We start from the raw sequence: 20,607 nt of genomic DNA, 5'->3' as shown, positions 1-20,607 counted from the left end.
GAAAGATATATATGGGAGCTATATCTAAAACAGAACCGATTTGTCCCAAAATCAATAGGGTTCTATTTTGACACATACTTGTGCCAAATTTGAAGTCGATTGGACTAAAATTGCGTCCTAGACTTTGATAACAAAAATGTGTTCACGGACAGACGGACAAGGCTATATCGACTCAGGAACCCACCCTGAGCATTTTTGCCAAAGACACCATGTGTCTATCTCGTCCCCATCTGGGTGTTGCAAACATATGCACTAACTTATAAAGGGTGATTCTTTTGAGGTTAGGATTTTCATGCATTAGTATTTGACAGATCACGTGGGATTTCAGACATGGTGTCAAAGAGAAAGATGCTCAGTATGCTTTGACATTTCATCATGAATAGACTTACTAACGAGCCACAACGTCGAATTTTCAGTGAATGGGCCCTAGAAAAGTTGGCAGAAAATCCGCTTTTTTATCGACAAATTTTGTTCAGCGATGAGGCTCATTTCTGGTTGAATGGCTACGTAAATAAGCAAAATTGCCGCATTTGGAGTGAAGAGCAACCAGAAGCCGTTCAAGAACTGCCCATGCATCCCGAAAAATGCACTGTTTGGTGTGGTTTGTACGCTGGTGGAATCATTGGACCGTATTTTTTCAAAGATGCTGTTGGACGCAACGTTACGGTGAATGGCGATCGCTATCGTTCGATGCTAACAAACTTTTTGTTGCCAAAAATGGAAGAACTGAACTTGGTTGACATGTGGTTTCAACAAGATGGCGCTACATGCCACACAGCTCGCGATTCTATGGCCATTTTGAGGGAAAACTTCGGAGAACAATTCATCTCAAGAAATGGACCGGTAAGTTGGCCACCAAGATCATGCGATTTGACGCCTTTAGACTATTTTTTGTGGGGCTACGTCAAGTCTAAAGTCTACAGAAATAAGCCAGCAACTATTCCAGCTTTGGAAGACAACATTTCCGAAGAAATTCGGGCTATTCCGGCCGAAATGCTCGAAAAAGTTGCCCAAAATTGCACTTTCCGAATGGACCACCTAAGACGCAGCCGCGGTCAACATTTAAATGAAATTATCTTCAAAAAGTAAATGTCATGGACCAATCTAACGTTTCAAATAAAGAACCGATGAGATTTTGCAAATTTTATGCGTTTTTTTTTTTTTTAAAGTTATCAAGCTCTTAACAAATCACCCTTTAATACCCTGTTCCACGCAGACTATAAAAATCACCATACCATGGTGTACTGTTGTTGAGTTAATCCATATAACATAATAATCCAAAAATTCGAAAAGTTTATATTCTCTAAAAATAATTATTGAAGAAAATTAACCGCAAAAGAGACTTTTCGCGCGATTATGTGAACTTAAAATGAAATTCAATGACAAAAAAAAATAAATATAATTATTTATTTTTTTTAACGACACTATGACAATGACAATTAGACTGCTATTGCTTATTGTTTTCCATTAAATTCATGGACCTTTATTGTCTGAAATTGTTATGTAAGATAATGTCCATTTATTTGAAAATGTTACCATGAGATATGAAGTTGTCGTAGGCTAGCTAAAATTGCAGATTTTATGTCATGGCTTTAAAAATAAAATACAATAGTGATCTTAGATATACGACACTTGTGTTGTACAATTACATGTACATAAACGGAAAAACAATAGAAATATATTTATTAATACATACCATTAGCATTAGTTGATTTTATTCTGCAATGAAATAAAGATTTTTATTAAAAAAAAAATAATGAAAATTGGCTATAAAAAATAAAATAAAATAAAATAAAATGCAGAAAATAAATATATTTGTGGTGATCAAAATATTTTTATAGGATAGATCTTCTATATGATTCACTTAAATTTTCATCTGTTTAAAGGGTTTAACACTCAAGCAAATTATAATAGGAATTGCAAAAAATATTATGATATCGATTGAAAAAGAATTTCTATCAAAATCATTATTGTTAAATATGTTATGATCTTAAAGAAACCAACTATATACGGCCGTAAGTTCGGCCAGGCCGAATCTTATGTACCTTCCACCATGGATTGCGTAGAAAGTTCTACTAAAGACTGTCACCCACAATCGAATTAATTGGGTTGCGGTAATACCTACCGCTGCCAAGGTATCTTAAAACTTCTTAACATCGTCTTCTAAATTGTAAGTTAGTCCATACAGGGTATATAAAGGGTGATTCTTTTGAGGTTAGGATTTTCATGCATTAGTATTTGACAGATCACGTGGGATTTCAGACATGGTGTCAAAGAGAAAGATGCTCAGTATGCTTTGACATTTCATCATGAATAGACTTACTAACGAGCAACGCTTGCAAATCATTGAATTTTATTACCAAAATCAGTGGCAGAAAATCCGCTTTTTTATCGACAAATTTTGTTCAGCGATGAGGCTCATTTCTAGTTGAATGGCTACGTAAATAAGCAAAATTGCCGCATTTGGAGTGAAGAGCAACCAGAAGCCGTTCAAGAACTGCCCATGCATCCCGAAAAATGCACTGTTTGGTGTGGTTTGTACGCTGGTGGAATCATTGGACCATATTTTTTCAAAGATGCTGTTGGACGCAACGTTACGATGAATGGCGATCGCTATCGTTCGATGCTAACAAACTTTTTGTTGCCAAAAATGGAAGAACTGAACTTGGTTGACATGTGGTTTCAACAAGATGGCGCTACATGCCACACAGCTCGCGATTCTATGGCCATTTTGAGGGAAAACTTCGGAGAACAATTCATCTCAAGAAATGGACCGGTAAGTTGGCCACCAAGATCATGCGATTTGACGCCTTTAGACTATTTTTTGTGGGGCTACGTCAAGTCTAAAGTCTACAGAAATAAGCCAGCAAATATTCCAGCTTTGGAAGACAACATTTCTGAAGAAATTCGGGCTATTCCGGTCGAAATGCTCGAAAAAGTTGCCCAAAATTGGACTTTCCGAATGGACCACCTAAGACGCAGCCGCGGTCAACATTTAAATGAAATTATCTTCAAAAAGTAAATGTCATGGACCAATCTAACGTTTCAAATAAAGAACCGATGAGATTTTGCAAATTTTATGCGTTTTTTTTTTAAAAAAAAGTTATCAAGCTCTTAACAAATCACCCTTTATTAGACAAAAAAAGGCCGATTAAATACGTATATAATTCAGTTCTTGATCGGTATATATAGGGGAGTCTATAAATAATTACGAACCGACATGAACTGTTGCGCGGTAGTTAGAGAGCCAGAATTGAAATATGGGGGTCGCTATATATGGGGGCTATATACAATTATGAACTGATATGGACCAATTTTTGTTTGATAGGGGGTCGGGGGTTATAAGACCAACTATGAAACAATTTTGGCATGGTTGTTAGCGGCCATATCCTTGCGCAACGTACCAAATTTCAACCTAATCGGATGAAATTTATTCCTTCAAATCTGGGAATCGGTTTATACTCGTATGGGGGCTATATAATTATGGACCGATATGAAGAAATTTTTTTTGCACGGTTATTAAAGACCATATATTAACACCACGTGCCAAACTTCAACCGGATCGGATGAAATTTGCTCCTCTAAGAGGCTTCGGAGGTTATATCTGGGGGTCGGTTTATATAGGGGGCTATATATAATTATGGACCGATATGAAGAAATTTTTGCACGGTTGTTAGAGACCATATACTAATACCACGTACCAAATTTCAACCGGATCGGATGAATTTTGGTCATCCATGAGGCTCCGGAGGTCATATCTGGGGGTCGGTTTATATGGGGGCTACTTATAATTATGGACCGATATGAACCAATTCCTGCATGGTTGTTAGAGACCATATACTAATACCACGTACCAAATTTCAACCGAATCGGGTGAATTTTGCTCTTCCAAGGGGCTCCGGAGGTCAAATCTGGGGATCGGTTTATATGGGGGCTACATATAATTATGGACCGATATGAACCAATTCCTGCATGGTTGTTAGAGACCATATACTAACACCACGTACCAAATTTCAACCGAATCGGATGAATTTTGCTCATCCATGAGGCTCCGGAGGTCAAATCTGGTGATGGGTTTATATGTGGGCTATATGTAATTATGGACCGATATGGACCAATTTTTGCATGGTTGTTAGAGACCATATACTAACACTATGTACCAAATTTCAGCCGGATCGGATGAAATTTGCTTCTCTCAGAACAATCGCAAGCCCAATTTGGGGGTCCGTTTATATGGGGGCTATACGTAAAAGTGGACCGATATGGTCCATTTGCAATACCATCCGATCTACATCAATAACAACTACTTGTGCCAAGTTTCAAGTCGATAGCTTGTTTCGTTCAGAAGTAAGCGTGATTTCAACAGACGGACGGACATGCTGAGATCGACTCAGAATTTCACCACGACCCAGAATATATATACTTTATGGGGTCTTAGAGCAATATTTCGATGTGTTACAAACGGAATGACAAAGTTAATATACCGCCCATCCTATGGTGGAGGGTATAAAAAACTTTTTGGTGTTCGGTACACAGCAAAAAATATCACCAAAATATTCCCAATTAAAAAGTTGATTGAAGTTGAAAACTTTTTCAATTAAAAAATTAATTGATACTATTAACCTTTTAATCAAACTAGAAAAATTAAGTCAATTAAGTCAATGATTGACATTTTTTAAAATTTAAATTAAACAAGTAAGGAAAGTCTAAAGTCGGGCGGGGCCGACTATATTATACCCTGCACCACTTTGTAGATCAAAATTTTCGATACCATATCACATCCGTCAAATGTGTTGGGGGCTATATATAAAGTTTTGTCCCAAATACATACATTTACGTATCACTCGATCTGGACAGAATTTGATAGACTTCTACAAAATTTATAGACTCAAAATTTAAGTCTGCTAATGCACTAGAATGGAACACAATGTTAGTAAAAAAAAATATGGGAAACATTTAAATCTGAAGCAATTTTAAGGAAACTTCGCAAAAATTTATTTATGATTTATCATTCAATATATATGTATTAGAAGTTTAGGAAAATTAGAGTCATTTTTACAACTTTTCGACTAAGAAGTGGCGATTTTACAAGGAAAATATTGGTATTTTGACCATTTTTGTCGAAATCAGAAAAACATATATATGGGAGCTATATCTAAATCAGAACCGATTCCAACCAAATTTGGCACGCATAGCAACAATGCTAATTCTACTCCCTGTGCAAAATTTCAACTAAATCGGAGGAAAAAATTGGTCTCTGTGGTCATATGAGTGTAAATCGGGCGAAATCTATATATGGGAGCTATATCTAAATCTGAACCGATTTCAACTAAATTTGGCACGCATAGCTACAATACTAATTCTACTCCCTGGGCAAAATTTCAACCAAATTGGAGTAAAACTCTGGCTTCTGGGACCGTATTAGTCCATATCGGGCGAAAGCTATATATGGGAGCTATATCTAAATCTGAACCGATTTCAACTAAATTTGGCACGCATAGCTACAATACTAATTCTACTCCCTGTACAAAATTTCAACCAAATTGGAGTTAAACTCTAGCTTCTGGGACCGTATTAGTCCATATCGGGCGAAAGATATATATGGGAGCTATATCTAAATCTGAACCGATTTCAATAAAATTTTGCACATTTGACTATACTACCAATTGTACTCCTAGTGCAAAATTTCAACCCAATTGGGGTAATACTCAGGCTTCTAGGACCGTATAAGTGCATATCGGGCGAAAGATATATATGGGAGTTATATCTAAATCTGAACCGATTTCTTCCAAAATCAATAGGGTTCTATGTGACCCAAAACACATACTTGTGCCAAATTCGAAGTCGATTGGGCTTAAATTACTACCTAATCCCTTGGTTACAAAAATGTGTTCACGGACAGACGGACATGGCTATATCGACTCAGGAGCCCACCCTAAGCATTTTTGTCAAAGACACCATGTGTCTATCTCGTCTCCTTCTGGGTGTTGCAAACATATGCACTAACTTATAATACCTTGTTCCACAGTGTGGCGCAGGGTATAAAAATTAATTGATACAATTAACTTTTTAATCAAACTTGGAAGAGTAAAACACTTAATTCTGGATATATATTTTTTTTAATCTTAATTGAAAGAAATTGAAACTATGAATTTTTAAATCAAACTAAAAATTATTAAAAATAGTTATAGAAACTCATTGAAATATACTATAGCGATTAAAAATAGTTTCGTTTTTAATTAAAAAATTAATTGAATTTTGCAATCAACATCAATTGAAATTTGCTATTGAAATCGAATTTCATCCGATCCGGCTGAAATTTGGTACATGGTGTTGCTAGATATTCTCTAATGACCATGCAAAAATTTATCCACATAAGCCCATAATTATATATAATACCCATATAAACCGATCCCCAGATTTGACCTCCGGACCCTCTTAGAGGAGCAAAATTCATCCGATCCGGTTGAAATTTGGTACGTGGTGTTAGTATATGGTATCTAACAACCATGCAAGAATTGGTCCATATCGGTCCATAATTATATATAGCCCCCATATATAAATCGATCCCCATATTTGTCCTCCGGAGCCTCTTGGTGGAGCAAAATTCATCCGATCAGGATGAAATTTGTAACGTGGTGTTAGTATAAGGCCGCTTATAACCATGCCATAATTGGTCCATATCGGTCTATAGTTATATATAGCCGATCCCCAATCACACAAAAATTGGTCCATATCGGTTCATGATCATGGTTGCCACTCGAGCAAAAAATAATCTACCAAAATTTTATTTTTATAGAAAACATTGTCAAAATGTTATTTCTATAGAAAATTTTGTCAAAATTTTATTTCTGTAGAAAATTTTGTCAAAATTTTATTTCTATAGAAAATTTTGACAAAATTTTATTTCTATAGAAAATTTTGTCAAAATTTTATTTCTATAGAAAATTTTGACAAAATTTTATTTCTATAGAAAATTTTGTCAAAATTTTATTTCTATAGAAAATTTTGTGAAAATTTTATTTCTATAGAAAATTTTGTGAAAATTTTATTTCTATAGAAAATGTTGTCAACATTATATTTTTCAAAATTTTATTTCTATAGAAACTTTAAACTTAGCTATATATGTATTTAATCTGCCTTTTTAAGTTCAATATATACCACGTATGGACTATTTGGTATATATTACGGTGTTAGGAAGTTTTAAGATACCTTGCCATCGGCTTCAGTAGAAGTTTCTACGCAATCCATGGTGGAGGGTACATAAGCTTCGGCATGGCCGAACTTACGGCCGTATATACTTGTTTTGAGTTAGTCTTTATGAAATTGTTTTTACAACCTGGAAAAGAATAAACGTTTATCACAAAAAGTATATACTTTTCTTCCAAATAAACTTCCCTACTGCGAAAAGCAAATGAGAAAAGAACTTTGTTTGTCTAAAATTTCGTTTGGGAGGAAAGAATTTTTTTTTGCGTGTGCACATGTTGCGAATAAGTTAATAATTTTTGCTAAATTGAAGAAAATTTTTTAACAATAATACTTTTTTTGTTTAAGAAAATGTCCTATGTTGATAGAGAAAAATTGGATTTAAAAGTTGTTAAAATGTCTTTAGAGCTGTCGATGTTCAGGACAAGTAAATTTTTAGTAAAATTTACTCATCTGAGAGACTTATGAACTCAATTTAAGCAAACTTTCATTTTAGGAAAATATGAAAAAGAACGAAATTTTAGAATACTCTCAGTTTAAGAAAATAGAAGTGAAATATATTCACATAAAAAATTGTATAACTTGAATTAATAGCACTTAATATCAGCCACTAGTATTACTAAATTTGTTTCTTTAAAAGTGGCACCCACACCTATTATACTCTATGAAATTCTTAAATAATAAACATCAATTACCATCAATCATCAAATACAACAATACTAATCCATCAATCTCTTAACAAAAATTAGTCTAACAATTAATTTGTTCAAGTGAATGCGGTCGTGAATTATTCGTGTACCATCATGACAAACTAACAAGGACAAAGTCGATTTCACAATTAGAGTAACAAGTGTTAATGCGAAATAATTTAATGCGATTAGTGTAAAATATACTAATTAAAATTAGAAAAGGTATAGAATAATATTACAAAAATAATTACTTTCTCTTCTTGGGAACAAAGTCTCACAGAGAGAAAGAGAAGGAGCTAACTTACACCCAAAACACACCAACATTTTCAGTAGCACAATAGGTGTGGGTTTTACTATCATAGTATTAGTAAGAAAGACTTGTAAGTAGAGAAAGATGTTAATAAACTCTACATTTCCATTTGCCGTAATCCTATTAACAATCATACAACTAATTTATAGTTTATTACACAAAAGTGTTTGAGTATTAAATTCCCACAATTTCCTATAAACTATTACTTATTTTAATGAAATCCTTATTATACTTAGTTACTTGCTATTGCGTACTCATTCATTTATTGTATTAGTGGGAGTATGAGAGAAAATGTGTGAGTGAAATTATCTCCTCCCTCACTCTTTTTACAATGACTGAGAGTAGTTATCGTAGTACACACTCAGCAATGGAAAATGCAGTAAAATAGGAATTTTTTCAATAATTTTCACCATTTAATTTTCAATACCGCATGATTTTATTGAATTTCAGACATGTTTTAGTCGAAAAAAGTATATACGGCCGTAAGTTCGGCCAGGCCGAATCTTATGTACCCTCCACCCTGGATTGCGTAGAAACTTCTACGAAAGACTGTCATCCACAATCGAAATACTTGGGTTGTGTACCACTTTTGGCATGGTTGTTAAATATCATATACGATCACCACGTACTAAATTTCAAGCAGATCATTGCTTCTCCAAAAGGCACCGGAGGTCAAAGCTGGGGATCGGTTTATATGGGAGCTATATATAATTATGGGCTGATAGGAACCAATTCTTGCATGGTTGTTGGATACCATATACTAACATCACGTACCAAATTTCAACCGAATGGGAAGAATTTTGCTTTTCCAAGGGGCTCTGGAGGTCAAATCTGGGGATCGGTTTATATGGGGCCTATATATAATTATGAACCGATTTCGTCCAATTTTTGCATGGGAGTTTGAGGCCATATATTAACACCACGTACCAAATTTCAACTGAATCAGATGAATTTTGGTCTTCCAAGAGGGTCCGGAGGTCAAATCTGGTGATCGGTTTATATGGGGGCTATATATAATTGTGGACCGATGTGGACCAAATTTTGCATGGTTGTTAGAGACCATATACTAACACCGTGTATCAAATTTCAGCCGGATCGGATGAAATTTGCTTCTCTTAGAGGCCTCGCAAGCCAAATTTGGGGGTCCGTTTATATGGGGGCTATACATAAAAGTGGACCGATATGACCCATTTGCAATACCATCCGACCTACATCAATAACAACTACTTGTGCCAAGTTTCAAGTCGATAGCTTGTTTCGTTCGGAAGTTAGCGTTATTTCAACAGACGGACGGACGGACGGACATGCTCAGATCGACTCAGAATTTCACCACGACCCAGAATATATATACTTTATGGGGTCTTAGAGCAATATTTCGATGTGTTACAAACGGAATGACAAAGTTAATATACCCCCCATCCTATGGTGGAGGGTATAAAACGGCCGATTAAATACGTAAATAATTCAATTTGACAAAATTTTCTATATATAATTATGGACCGATGTGGACCAATTTTTGCAGGTTTGTTAAAGACCATATACTAACACCATGTACCAAATTTCAACCGGATCGGATGAAATTTGCTTCTCGTAGGAGCTCCGCAAGCCAAATCTGGGAATCGGTTTATATGGGGGCTATATATAATTATGGACCGATTTAGACCAATTTTTGCATGGTTGTTAGAGACAATATACTAACACAATGTACCAAATTTCAGCCGGATCGGATGAATTTTACTCCTCCAAGAGGCTCCGCAAGCCTAATCGGGGGATCGGTTTATATGGGGGCTATATATAGTTATGGACCGATTTGGACTAATTTCTGCATGGTTGTTAGATACCATATACTAATACCATATACCAAATTTCAGCCGGATCGGATGAAATTTTCTTCTCTTAGAGGCATCGCAAGCCAAATTTGGGGGTCCGTTTATATGGGGGCTATACGTAAAAGTGGACCGATATGCCCCATTTGCAATACCATCCGACCTACATCAATAACAACTACTTGTGCCAAGTTTCAATTCGATAGCTTGTTCCGTTCGGAAGTTAGCGTGATTTCAACAGACGGACGGACATGCTCAGATCGACTCAGAATTTCACCACGACCCTGAATATATATACTTTATGGGGTCTTAGATCAATATTTCCATGTGTTACAAAAAGAATGACAAAGTTAATATACCCCACATCCTATGGTGGAGGGTATAAAAATAAAATTGAGGAGTTGACAAACAAATTTTTATTTTCTTTAAAATTAGTTCTAAAGGAGCTTTTGACAATAATCTTCCAATGGAATTTTTCGTGAAATTTAGTGAAAAGCAAATTTTCGCTCAAAAAGATGCCGTTTTTGTAATTTCTTAAATATTGTATTTTCCATCCCTGGTACTCGTGCACATACACATCAATCATTTTACTTGTCAAATTAGTTTAACAACCATCATTATCATATTCGTTTGCAAATTAAAACGCTGAATTTAAGAATCTTCATCATCACCATCACCATCATCTAGCGTGGATAATTACAGAGAGGGAGCCAAATGTCAACTTGCAACAGAAGGACGTTTTTGTGCAAAGGTATATATTAATCTGATTAAATTAAATAGAGTAACTCGTGTATTATGGTAAGAGAAGGGTGAGAACGTTACTAACGCAATGGTGAGCGATTTAATCAATCTTAAGACAAGCGAAACTATTAATACATACACTGTACGAAAGTACAATTACAGCGTTGATAAATGGCGTAGATGAAATGACAATTTCGGATAACTCTAATACTAATCATTGCCCTACTGCGACAGATATACCAGTGTGAAATTGGTAATACTTCGTGTCAACTACCCTGTACATATATAAAATAAAACCATTGAACTATAGTGAATGATCATTAGGCCTTTCCTAGAAATGATTATAATAAAATAAAATTGTTTAGCAGTGAGCATATTTACATTTCAAGTAGAGGTGTGCACGTGACACGAAATTGTCGTGACTCACGAAAATTTTCGTGATTCGTGCGTGAGTCACGCTCATGACAACAACATGAGTGTGCGTGATTAACAAACCAAAATGTCGTGCGTGAGCGTGAGTCACGAAAATAATATCTTCGTGATTGTGCGTGAGTAACGAATTACACTCACGAAAATATTCCTGCTCACCAACATAAAGGGTGATACGGTCAAAATTTGGTCAATATAAACTTGACGTATTTCTTTCAATTTTGCATTTAAAAAACCTGAACACCCCTCATTTTGAAGGTGTGTGTGTGTACAATGTTGCTCCTATTTTGATTTTGGAATTCACTCTTCAGTTGTCAAAATGCCGTCCAAGCAAGAAGAGCAGCGTATCAAAATTTTGCTCGCGCATCGCAAAAATCCGAGCTACTCGCACGCAAAGCTGGCAAAATCGCTAAAAGTTGCCAAATCAACCGTTACAAATGTAATTAAAGTGTTTGGGGAACGTTTGTCGACAGCCAGGAAGTCTGGATCGGGGGGAAATCGAAAACCGGAAGCCGCTGAGACGACAAAGAGAGTTGCCGGTAGTTTCAAGCGAAACCCTAACCTCTCTCTCCGAGATGGCGCAAATAAGCTGGGTGTATCGTCTACAACCGTGCATCGAGCCAAAAAACGAGCCGGACTATCGACTTACAAGAAGGTAGTGACTCCAAATCGCGATGATAAACAAAATACGACGGCCAAAGCGCGATCCCGGAGGCTGTACACGACGATGCTGACGAAGTTTGACTGCGTGGTAATGGACGACGAAACCTACGTCAAAGCCGACTACAAGCAGCTTCCGGGACAGGACTTTTATACGTCAAAAGGAAGGGGGAAGGTAGCAGATATTTTCAAGCACATAAAACTGTCAAAGCTCGCAAAGAAATATCTGGTTTGGCAAGCCATCTGTACCTGTGGCTTGAAAAGCAGCATTTTCATAGCTTCCGTGACTGTCAACCAAGAAATTGACGTGAAAGAGTGTTTGAATAAACGTCTGCTGCCTTTCCTGAAGAAACACGGTTGTTCCGTACTGTTTTGGCCGGATTTGGCATCTTGCCATTACGGTAAAAAGGCCATGGAGTGGTACGCCGCCAACAACGTGCAGGTGGTTCCCAAGGACAAGAACCCTCCCAACACGCCAGAGCTCCTCCCAATAGAGAAATACTGGGCTATTGTCAAGCGGAACCTAAAGAAGACCAAAAAAACTGCTAAGGACGAGCAGCAGTTCAAGGCAAACTGGCTTTCTGCGGCGAAGAAGGTGGACAAGGTGGCTGTACAAAATCTGATTGCAGGTGTCAAGCGTGAGGCCCGGCAAGTCGGATTTGGAAAAGCGAATGCCTAACTGAATATTTTTGCTGAATTTTATACTAATTGAACATGAAAAAGAAATTTAATTTGATTTTTTAAATAAACGATTTCACCGATTTACACGCGTTTTCTCTTGACCAAATTTTGACCGTATCACCCTTTAAAACGCTTAAGAGTTAAATTCAATTACAATTTTAGTGACACCTGGGATGTTAAGAGTTTAATAACACTCTCGATTTTAATAATGCTCATGTTTTCAGACACTTCGGTAAGGTAAATTAATCATAAAATTATTCGTGAGTCACGGTATTTTTCGTAAGTCACGACGTTTTCGTGCGTGAGTGTGCGTGAGTACAAATTTTCTTTTCGTGAGTGTGCGTGAGCGTGAGTCCTACCAAAAAATATCGTGCGTGAGTGTGTGTGAGTATGATTTTTCAGTCGTGAGTGTGCGTGAGCGTGAGTAAACTATTACTCACGTGCACACCTCTACTTTCAAGTAAATGTTTGTTTAATTTTACTACTAAATAGAGGATGCAATACCCCAAAAAAAGAATTCTTAACTAAACAAGGAAGGCATTTGAATGCAATTCTTAGTAGATCGTTTAAAATCACGATTTGGAGCTAGTGATGGCCAGCGTTACAAGTGATTACACAATTATGCTGTCCAAATGGACAATTTGTTGTTCTTTCTCATTATGTGTTAGCTAGTGAGATTTATGGGAACGGAAATGGAAATTTATCGTGATTTCGAAATTTTCTATTGCAATACACTAACGATTGTTTCTTTAAAATTGCATATATTTGAGATATTATTGCAGGTTTTTGCACTGCCATGGCATTTGGCAAACGTCCAAACTGAAAACCACCTCGTTTTTATACCCTCCACCATAGGATATTAACACCATATTAACTTTGTCATTCCGTTTATAACACATCGAAATATTGCTCTAAGACCCCATAAATTATATATATTCTGGGTCGTTGTGAAATTCTGAGTCGATTTGAGCATGTCCGTCCGTCCGTCCGTCTGTTGAAATCACGCTAACTTCCGAACGAAACCAGCTATCGACTTGAAACTTGGCACAAGTAGTTGTTATTGATGTAGGTCGGATGGTATTGCAAATGGGCCATATCGTATAGCCCCCATATAAACCGACGCTCAGATTTGGCTTGCGGAGCCTCTTGGAGGAGCAAAATTCATCCTATCCGGTTGACAATTGGTACATGGTGTAAGTATATGGTCTCTAACAATCACGCAAAAAATTGGTCCATATATGGCTTACGGAGCCTCTAAGAGAAGCAAATTTCATCCGATCCTGCTGAAATTTGGTACATGGTGTAAGTATGTGGTCTTTAACAACTACGCAAAAATTGGTCCATATCGGTCCATAATTATATATAGCCCCCATATAAACCGATCCCCAGATTTGGCTTGTGTAGCCTCTAAGAGAAGCAAATTTCATCCGATCCGGCTGAAATTTGGTACATGGTGTAAGTATGTGTTCTTTAACAACTACGCAAAAATTGGTCCATATCGGTCCATAAATATATATAACCCCCATTTAAACCGATCCCCAGATTTGACCTCCGTAGCTCTTGGAGGAGCAAAATTCATCCGATCCGGTTGAAATTTGGTACGTGGTGTTAGTATATGGTATCTAACAACCATGCAAAAATTGGTCCATATCGGTCCATAATTATATATAGCCCCCGATCCCCAAAAATATTCTACCAAAATTTTATTTCTATAGAAAATTTTGTCAAAATTTTATTACTATAGAAAATTTTGTCAAAACTTTATTACTATAGAAAATTTTTGTCAAAATTTTATTTTTTTTTTTTATTTTTTTATTTATTTCTATCGAAAATTTTGTCAAAACTTTATTACTATAGAAAATTTTGTCAAAATTTTATTACTATAGAAAATTTTGTCAAAATTTTATTACGATAGAAAATTTTGTCAAAATTTTATTACTATAGAAAATTTTGTCAAAATTTTATTACTATAGAAAATTTTGTCAAAATTTTATTACTATAGAAAATTTTGTCAATTTTTTTTTTTCTAGAAAATTTTGTCAAAATGTTATTACTATAGAAAATTTTGTCAAAATTTTATTACTATAGAAAATTTTGTCAATTTTTTTTTTCTAGAAAATTTTGTCAAAATGTTATTACTATAGAAAATTTTGTCAAAATTTTATTACTATAGAAAATTTTGTCAAAATTTTATTACTATAGAAAATTTTGCAACATTTTATTACTATAGAAAATTTTGCAAAATTTTATTACTATAGAAAATTTTGTCAAAATTTTATTGATCTAGAGAATTTTGTTAAAATTTTATTGCTGTAGAAAATTTTGTCAAAATTTTATTACTATAGAAAATTTTGTCAAAACTTTATTACTATAGACAATTTTTGTCAAAATTTTATTATTTTTTTTATTTTTATTTATTTATTTATTTCTATAGACAATTTTGTCAAAACTTTATTACTATAGAAAATTTTGTCAAAATTTTATTACTATAGAAAATTTTGTCAAAATTTTATTACTATAGGAAATTTTGTCAAAATTTTATTACTATAGAAAATTTTATCAAAATTTTATTACTATAGAAAATTTTGTCAAAATTTTATTACTATAGAAAACTTTGTCAAAATTTTATTACGATAGAAAATGTTGTCAAAATTTTATTACGATAGACAATTTTGTCAAAATTTTATTACGATAGAAAATTTTGTCAAAATTTTATTACTATAGAAAATTTTGTCAAAATTTTATTACTATAGAAAATTTTGTCAAAATTTTATTACTATAGAAAATTTTGTCAAAATTTTATTACTATAGAAAATTTTGTCAAATTTTTTTTTCTAGAAAATTTTGTCAAGATGTTATTACTATAGAAAATTTTGTCAAAATTTTATTACTATAGAAAATTTTGCAACATTTTATTACTATAGAAAATTTTGTCAAAATTTTATTACTATAGAAAATTTTGTCAAAATTTTATTACTATAGAACATTTTTTCAAAATTTTATTACTATAGAAAATTTTGCAACATTTTATTACTATAGAAAATTTTGCAAAATTTTATTACTATAGAAAATTTTGTCAAAATTTTATTGATCTAGAGAATTTTGTTAAAATTTTATTACTATAGAAAATTTTGTCAAAATTTTATTACTATAGAAAATTTTGTCAAAATTTTAGTACTATAGAAAATTTTGCAAAATTTTATTACTATAGAAAATTTTGCAAAATTTTATTACTATAGAAAATTTGGTCAAAATTTTATTGATCTAGAGAATTTTTTTAAAATTTTATTACTATAGAAAATTTTGTCAAAATTTTATTTCGTTTTGTTTGTTATTGTTGGCTTCTCTTCAATCGTTATTGTTGTTTTTTTTATCTCAGCTTAAAGCCATGCATTGACTAAACTACAAGTGTAGCTTAACCAACAGAGGAAAAGTATGCTTGTCAAATTTATTTGGGCAAAGCCCTATAGACTGCAAGATGGTTGGATGTACAGCTGAGAAGCCAACAATAACAAACAAAACGAATGAAGATAGAGGAAGCACGCTCAAAAACAAACCCAGCCAACTAAATACAAATCGATGATTTGAGTTTGGCAAAGGAAAAGTGATATGCTTACAAATTTGTTTAGGCAGTAGCCGACTATTAAGCCCTTTTTCGGAAGGTTCAAGTGTATTTCACTTTGGGTTGAGTGAATTACCCGAATTTATTCTGATAATTGGTTGATAGTTTTGCTGCAAGTAGAGGATGCTGATGAGGAATGTGGTAATTCCGAAACAGCTGTACATCCAACCATCTCTCAGTCTATAGGGATTTGCCCAAATAAATTTGACAAGCATACTTTTCCTCTGTTGGTTAAGCTACACTTGTAGTTTAGTCAATGCATGGCTTTAAGCTGAGATCAAAAACAACAATAAATTTTATTTCTCTAGAAAATTTTGTCAAAATTTTATTACTATAGAAAATTTTGTCAAAATTTTATTACTATAGAAAATTTTGTCAAAATTTTATTACTATAGAAAATTTTGTCAAAATTTTATTACTATAGAAAATTTTGTCAAAATTTTATTACTATAGAAATTTTTGTCAAAATTTTATTGATCTAGAGAATTTTGTTAAAATTTTATTTCTATAGCAAATTTTGTCAAAATTTTATTACTATGGAGAATTTTGTCAAAATTTTATTGATCTGGAGAATTTTGTTAAAATTTTATTTCTGTAGAAAATTTTGTCAAAATGTTGTCAAAATTCTATTTCTATAGAAAATTTTGTCAAAATTTTATTTCTATAGAAAATTTTGTCAAAATTTTTTTGATATAGAAAATTTTGTTAAAATGTTATTTCTATAGAAAATTTTGTCAAACTGAATTATATACATATTTAATCGGCCTTTTTTTTTGAGAAGCTGGTTTTACGAAGTTTTAGGATACCTTGCCATCGGCAAGTGTTACCGCAACCCAAGTAATTCGATTGTGGATGACAGACTTTCGTAGAAGTTTCTACGCAATCCATGGTGGAGGGTATATAAGATTCAGTCTGGCCGAACTTACGGCCGTATATACTTCCCAGCAAAAAAATTTGGAAGTTCTTTCAAAGGCACAACTTTAAAAGCACTTCAAGAAGATGCACTCCCATTGATGTTCTTTATTTTAACTACCCAGGAAGTTCTTTTAATTCAAATTTTTATAACTTGATTTGTTCCTACTTTTACCCCCATTTTCATAAAGCTCCGTTAGTGTTCCGTTAACTAACCAACTTTTAAACCGTATTATAGACGAAGCTGTCATCCTGCCTTTATATTCCATAGGCCAGTTAGGAACTTAACTGACGAAAAAAATTCAGTTAAAGTTAACCGGAGAGAAGATATTTGCAATTTACTTTCTGTTAACTGGCAGTTAAAGCCTAACGGAGCTACATGAAAATGGCCGTTAATGGGTAATTTTAACTTTTTTTGGTTCAAATAGGTTAAAAACAGAGTAAGAATTCATAAAATGGTACAAATCATTTAAATTTTGTCGAAAAAAAAATGCTAAATTCAATCTGAAAAATTGTGAATTTTTTAAAATATTTTTTAAAATATTAAATTATTTATTTGACAAAATATAATAGAATTTTTTAATTTACATCCAAAACACTGAATTCGGATTACACCTAAAGAAGTGATGTAAATTCAGTGCAACGACTGTTGAAATGGAGGACTTCCGTCCTATGACAAGCCCATGTTAAATTCATCGCTTCTGCGTCAATTATGCACCACTTCCGGATCCAAAAAGAACATTTTCATTACTTTTTTGGCAACGCTTTTTTGCTGGGTTGTTACAGTTACTTTTTTGAAACAATTAATTTAGAAATATTAAATGTTTCGCAATCAATGCATAAGATTTTTATGGATGGACTACATTTTTACAAGACTTGATAAAACTATAATGGTCTTCATATATATTTTTGTAGTTTTAATTAATGTTTTGGTGGAAACCCCGAACCGAACATTACCTTTAGATGTAAATTCTTTTGGTGGTATGTAAAAAATGTAATGATGTGTCAATACAGTTGAACTTGTATCAGCTACTGTGATATTTGCTAGAGGTTTGCTTAAACAACATGCAAGGTAACTCTCGTGCCACCGTGGTGCAATGGTTAGCATGCCCGCCTTGCATACACAAGGTCGTGGGTTCGATTCCTGCTACGACCGAACACCAAAAAATTTTTCAGCGGTGGATTATCCCACCTCAGTAATGCTGGTGACATTTTTGTGGGTTTCAAAGCTTCTCTAAGTGGTTTCACTGGAATGTGGAACGCCGTTCGGACTCGGCTATAAAAAGGAGGTCCCTTGTCATTGAGCTTAACATGGAATCGGGCAGCACTCAGTGATAAGAGAGAAGTTCACTACTGTGGTATCACAATGGACTGAATAGTCTAAGTGAGCCTGATACATCGGGCTGCCACATAACCTAACCTAACTCTCGTGTATGTACGTTCATGGAACTAAATCAAATATGTCGTGCATGAGCGTAAGTGAAAAATAAAATCGGTTCGTGAATAAAATTCCTACAGATTTTCATCTTGCTCATATGATAATCACATTTTTTTTATTGGAATTAAATGTCGTGATTGTCGTGAATTTGTACTGATAATGATAATGATTAATGATCATAAGTGGCAAATAAATTTATGTCACGAGAGTGCTTCGTATTGCAATTTGGTTCTCTCTGCATATGTTTACCACAAACATAATTATTTTCTGGTTATAATTTACGTGAAAGGAATTGGCTAGTTGGTACTTACCTTTTACATCTTAGAACTACGACCATAACAATAGCACCTATAAGAGCTGAGATAATTGAGACTACAATCAATGTAAATGCCCAACCAATTTCACCAGATGCATCTGAAAATATTAAAAAATATATATGAAACTTTAGCATTTTTTTAAGGATTTATAATATATATATATATAACGTCGTAAGTTCGAATCTTATGTACCCGCCATCATGGATTGCGCAGAAAGTTCTGCTAAAGACTGTCATCAACAATCGAATTACTTGCATTGTGGAAACACTTGGCGATGACAAGGTAACTTAAACCTTCACAGAAAAAAGAAGTAAGAAAAGTCTAAAGTCGGCCGGTGCCGACTATATTATACCCTGCACCACTTTGTAGATCTAAATTTTCGATACCACATCACATCCGTCAAATGTGTTGGGGGCTATATATACTAGAGGTGTGCACGTGACACGAAATTTTCGTGACTCACGAAAATTTTCGTGACTCACGCGTGAGCCGTGAGTCACGATGGAGTCAATCTCGTGAGCGTGCGTGAGCGTGATCAAGCTGAAAATTTTCGTGCGTGAGCGTGAGTCACGAAAAAAATTCTTCGTGAATGTGCGTGAGTAAAAATGTTTGATAATTACACTCACGAAAACAAAATCACGCTCACGATTTGAATCACGATAACTACTTTAATCACGCTCACGATTTGAATCACGCTCACGACTTGTATCACGCTCACGATTTGAATCACGCTCACGAGTTGAATCACGATCTCGATTTGAATTTTTAATCACGCTCACGACATTGGTCACACTCACGACTTTGGTCACACTAAACCTTCCAATGTATGGATTGTGTAATAGTTTTTTTCATTTAAAATTAATTGATTAAAAAAGTAATGTTGAAGCGCTGGTTTTCGGTGCAAAAACCGAGAATAGTGCCGTTCCTTAAACAATAAAACCTTTTATAAAATATTGCTTTTTTTTTCTAACGAAAATGAGAAATATTGTCGAAAAAGTGTACCATAAAAAATTGGTAGATTAAATAAAATTCGAATTAACGAGTAAAGCAGAAAGTCGGGCCGGGCCGACTACATCATACCCCAAATCACCCCTACTGAATTAGTGAACATTGTTTGTAGGGTATCAATGATATAGGTTTGGGGAAAACCACATATCCAGATTTAATAACATTACTGGGTACATGGGAGTTTTACCATAATCTGAACAGAAATGTCTGATATTAACATAGGAGTATAGTTGATTCTGAACCTACAGAGTTATTTAGTATGCTACTAATATTGAGTCCTTTATTAAAAAAACTGGAAATCGCTCATTTAGTGTGGGTAATAAATTCAAATTTCTGAAAATAGGGTAATAGATTTATGTAATAGCTACATACAAGTCTCAATACGATCGGCTAATACATGTTTATTTGAAATTTGAGCAACATAGGTTAATAAATAAGAGTATTATGGTAAAATTTGGGAAAATCGATCGATGCATTTATATGGGAGCTATATCCACATATTGGTTGATACCACAGAGGGTTGCCTTGTGCTAAATTAGAGTAAGATCGGGTATTAGATAAGGCTGCTATGGTTAGAAATAAAGTTACAAGGGGTACATTTTTCAAAAACGGGCGAAAAATATATATAAGAGCTATATCTAAATATGACCCGATTTGGATTATATTTTGCAGGTTTTGTTGATATTACAGGAGATTGCCTTGTGCTAACTCTGAGTAAGATCGGTTAATAAATGAGGCCACAATGGTCAACAATAAGGTTATAAGGGG

General features: G+C 34.2%; 1 protein-coding gene across 1 annotated transcript in view; it reads right to left on the bottom strand.

Annotated features, from left to right (window-relative positions):
- Positions 1-1,685: 1,685 nt before the first annotated feature.
- The window catches only part of LOC142235947 (uncharacterized), an 874,494-nt gene continuing 855,572 nt past the window's right edge, over positions 1,686-20,607 (bottom strand). The window contains exons 6-7 of the mRNA XM_075307200.1: positions 18,826-18,928; positions 1,686-1,719 (exon numbers count right to left, since the gene is read on the bottom strand). Of these exons, the coding sequence (XP_075163315.1) occupies positions 1,686-1,719; positions 18,826-18,928 (137 nt within the window). The remainder of the gene's footprint in view (positions 1,720-18,825; positions 18,929-20,607) is intronic.

The sequence above is a fragment of the Haematobia irritans genome, chromosome 4 (genome assembly GCF_050003625.1).
Source record: "Haematobia irritans isolate KBUSLIRL chromosome 4, ASM5000362v1, whole genome shotgun sequence".
NCBI classification, from domain to species: Eukaryota; Metazoa; Arthropoda; class Insecta; order Diptera; family Muscidae; genus Haematobia; species Haematobia irritans.
This window is presented reverse-complemented; position numbering and strand designations above follow the sequence as displayed.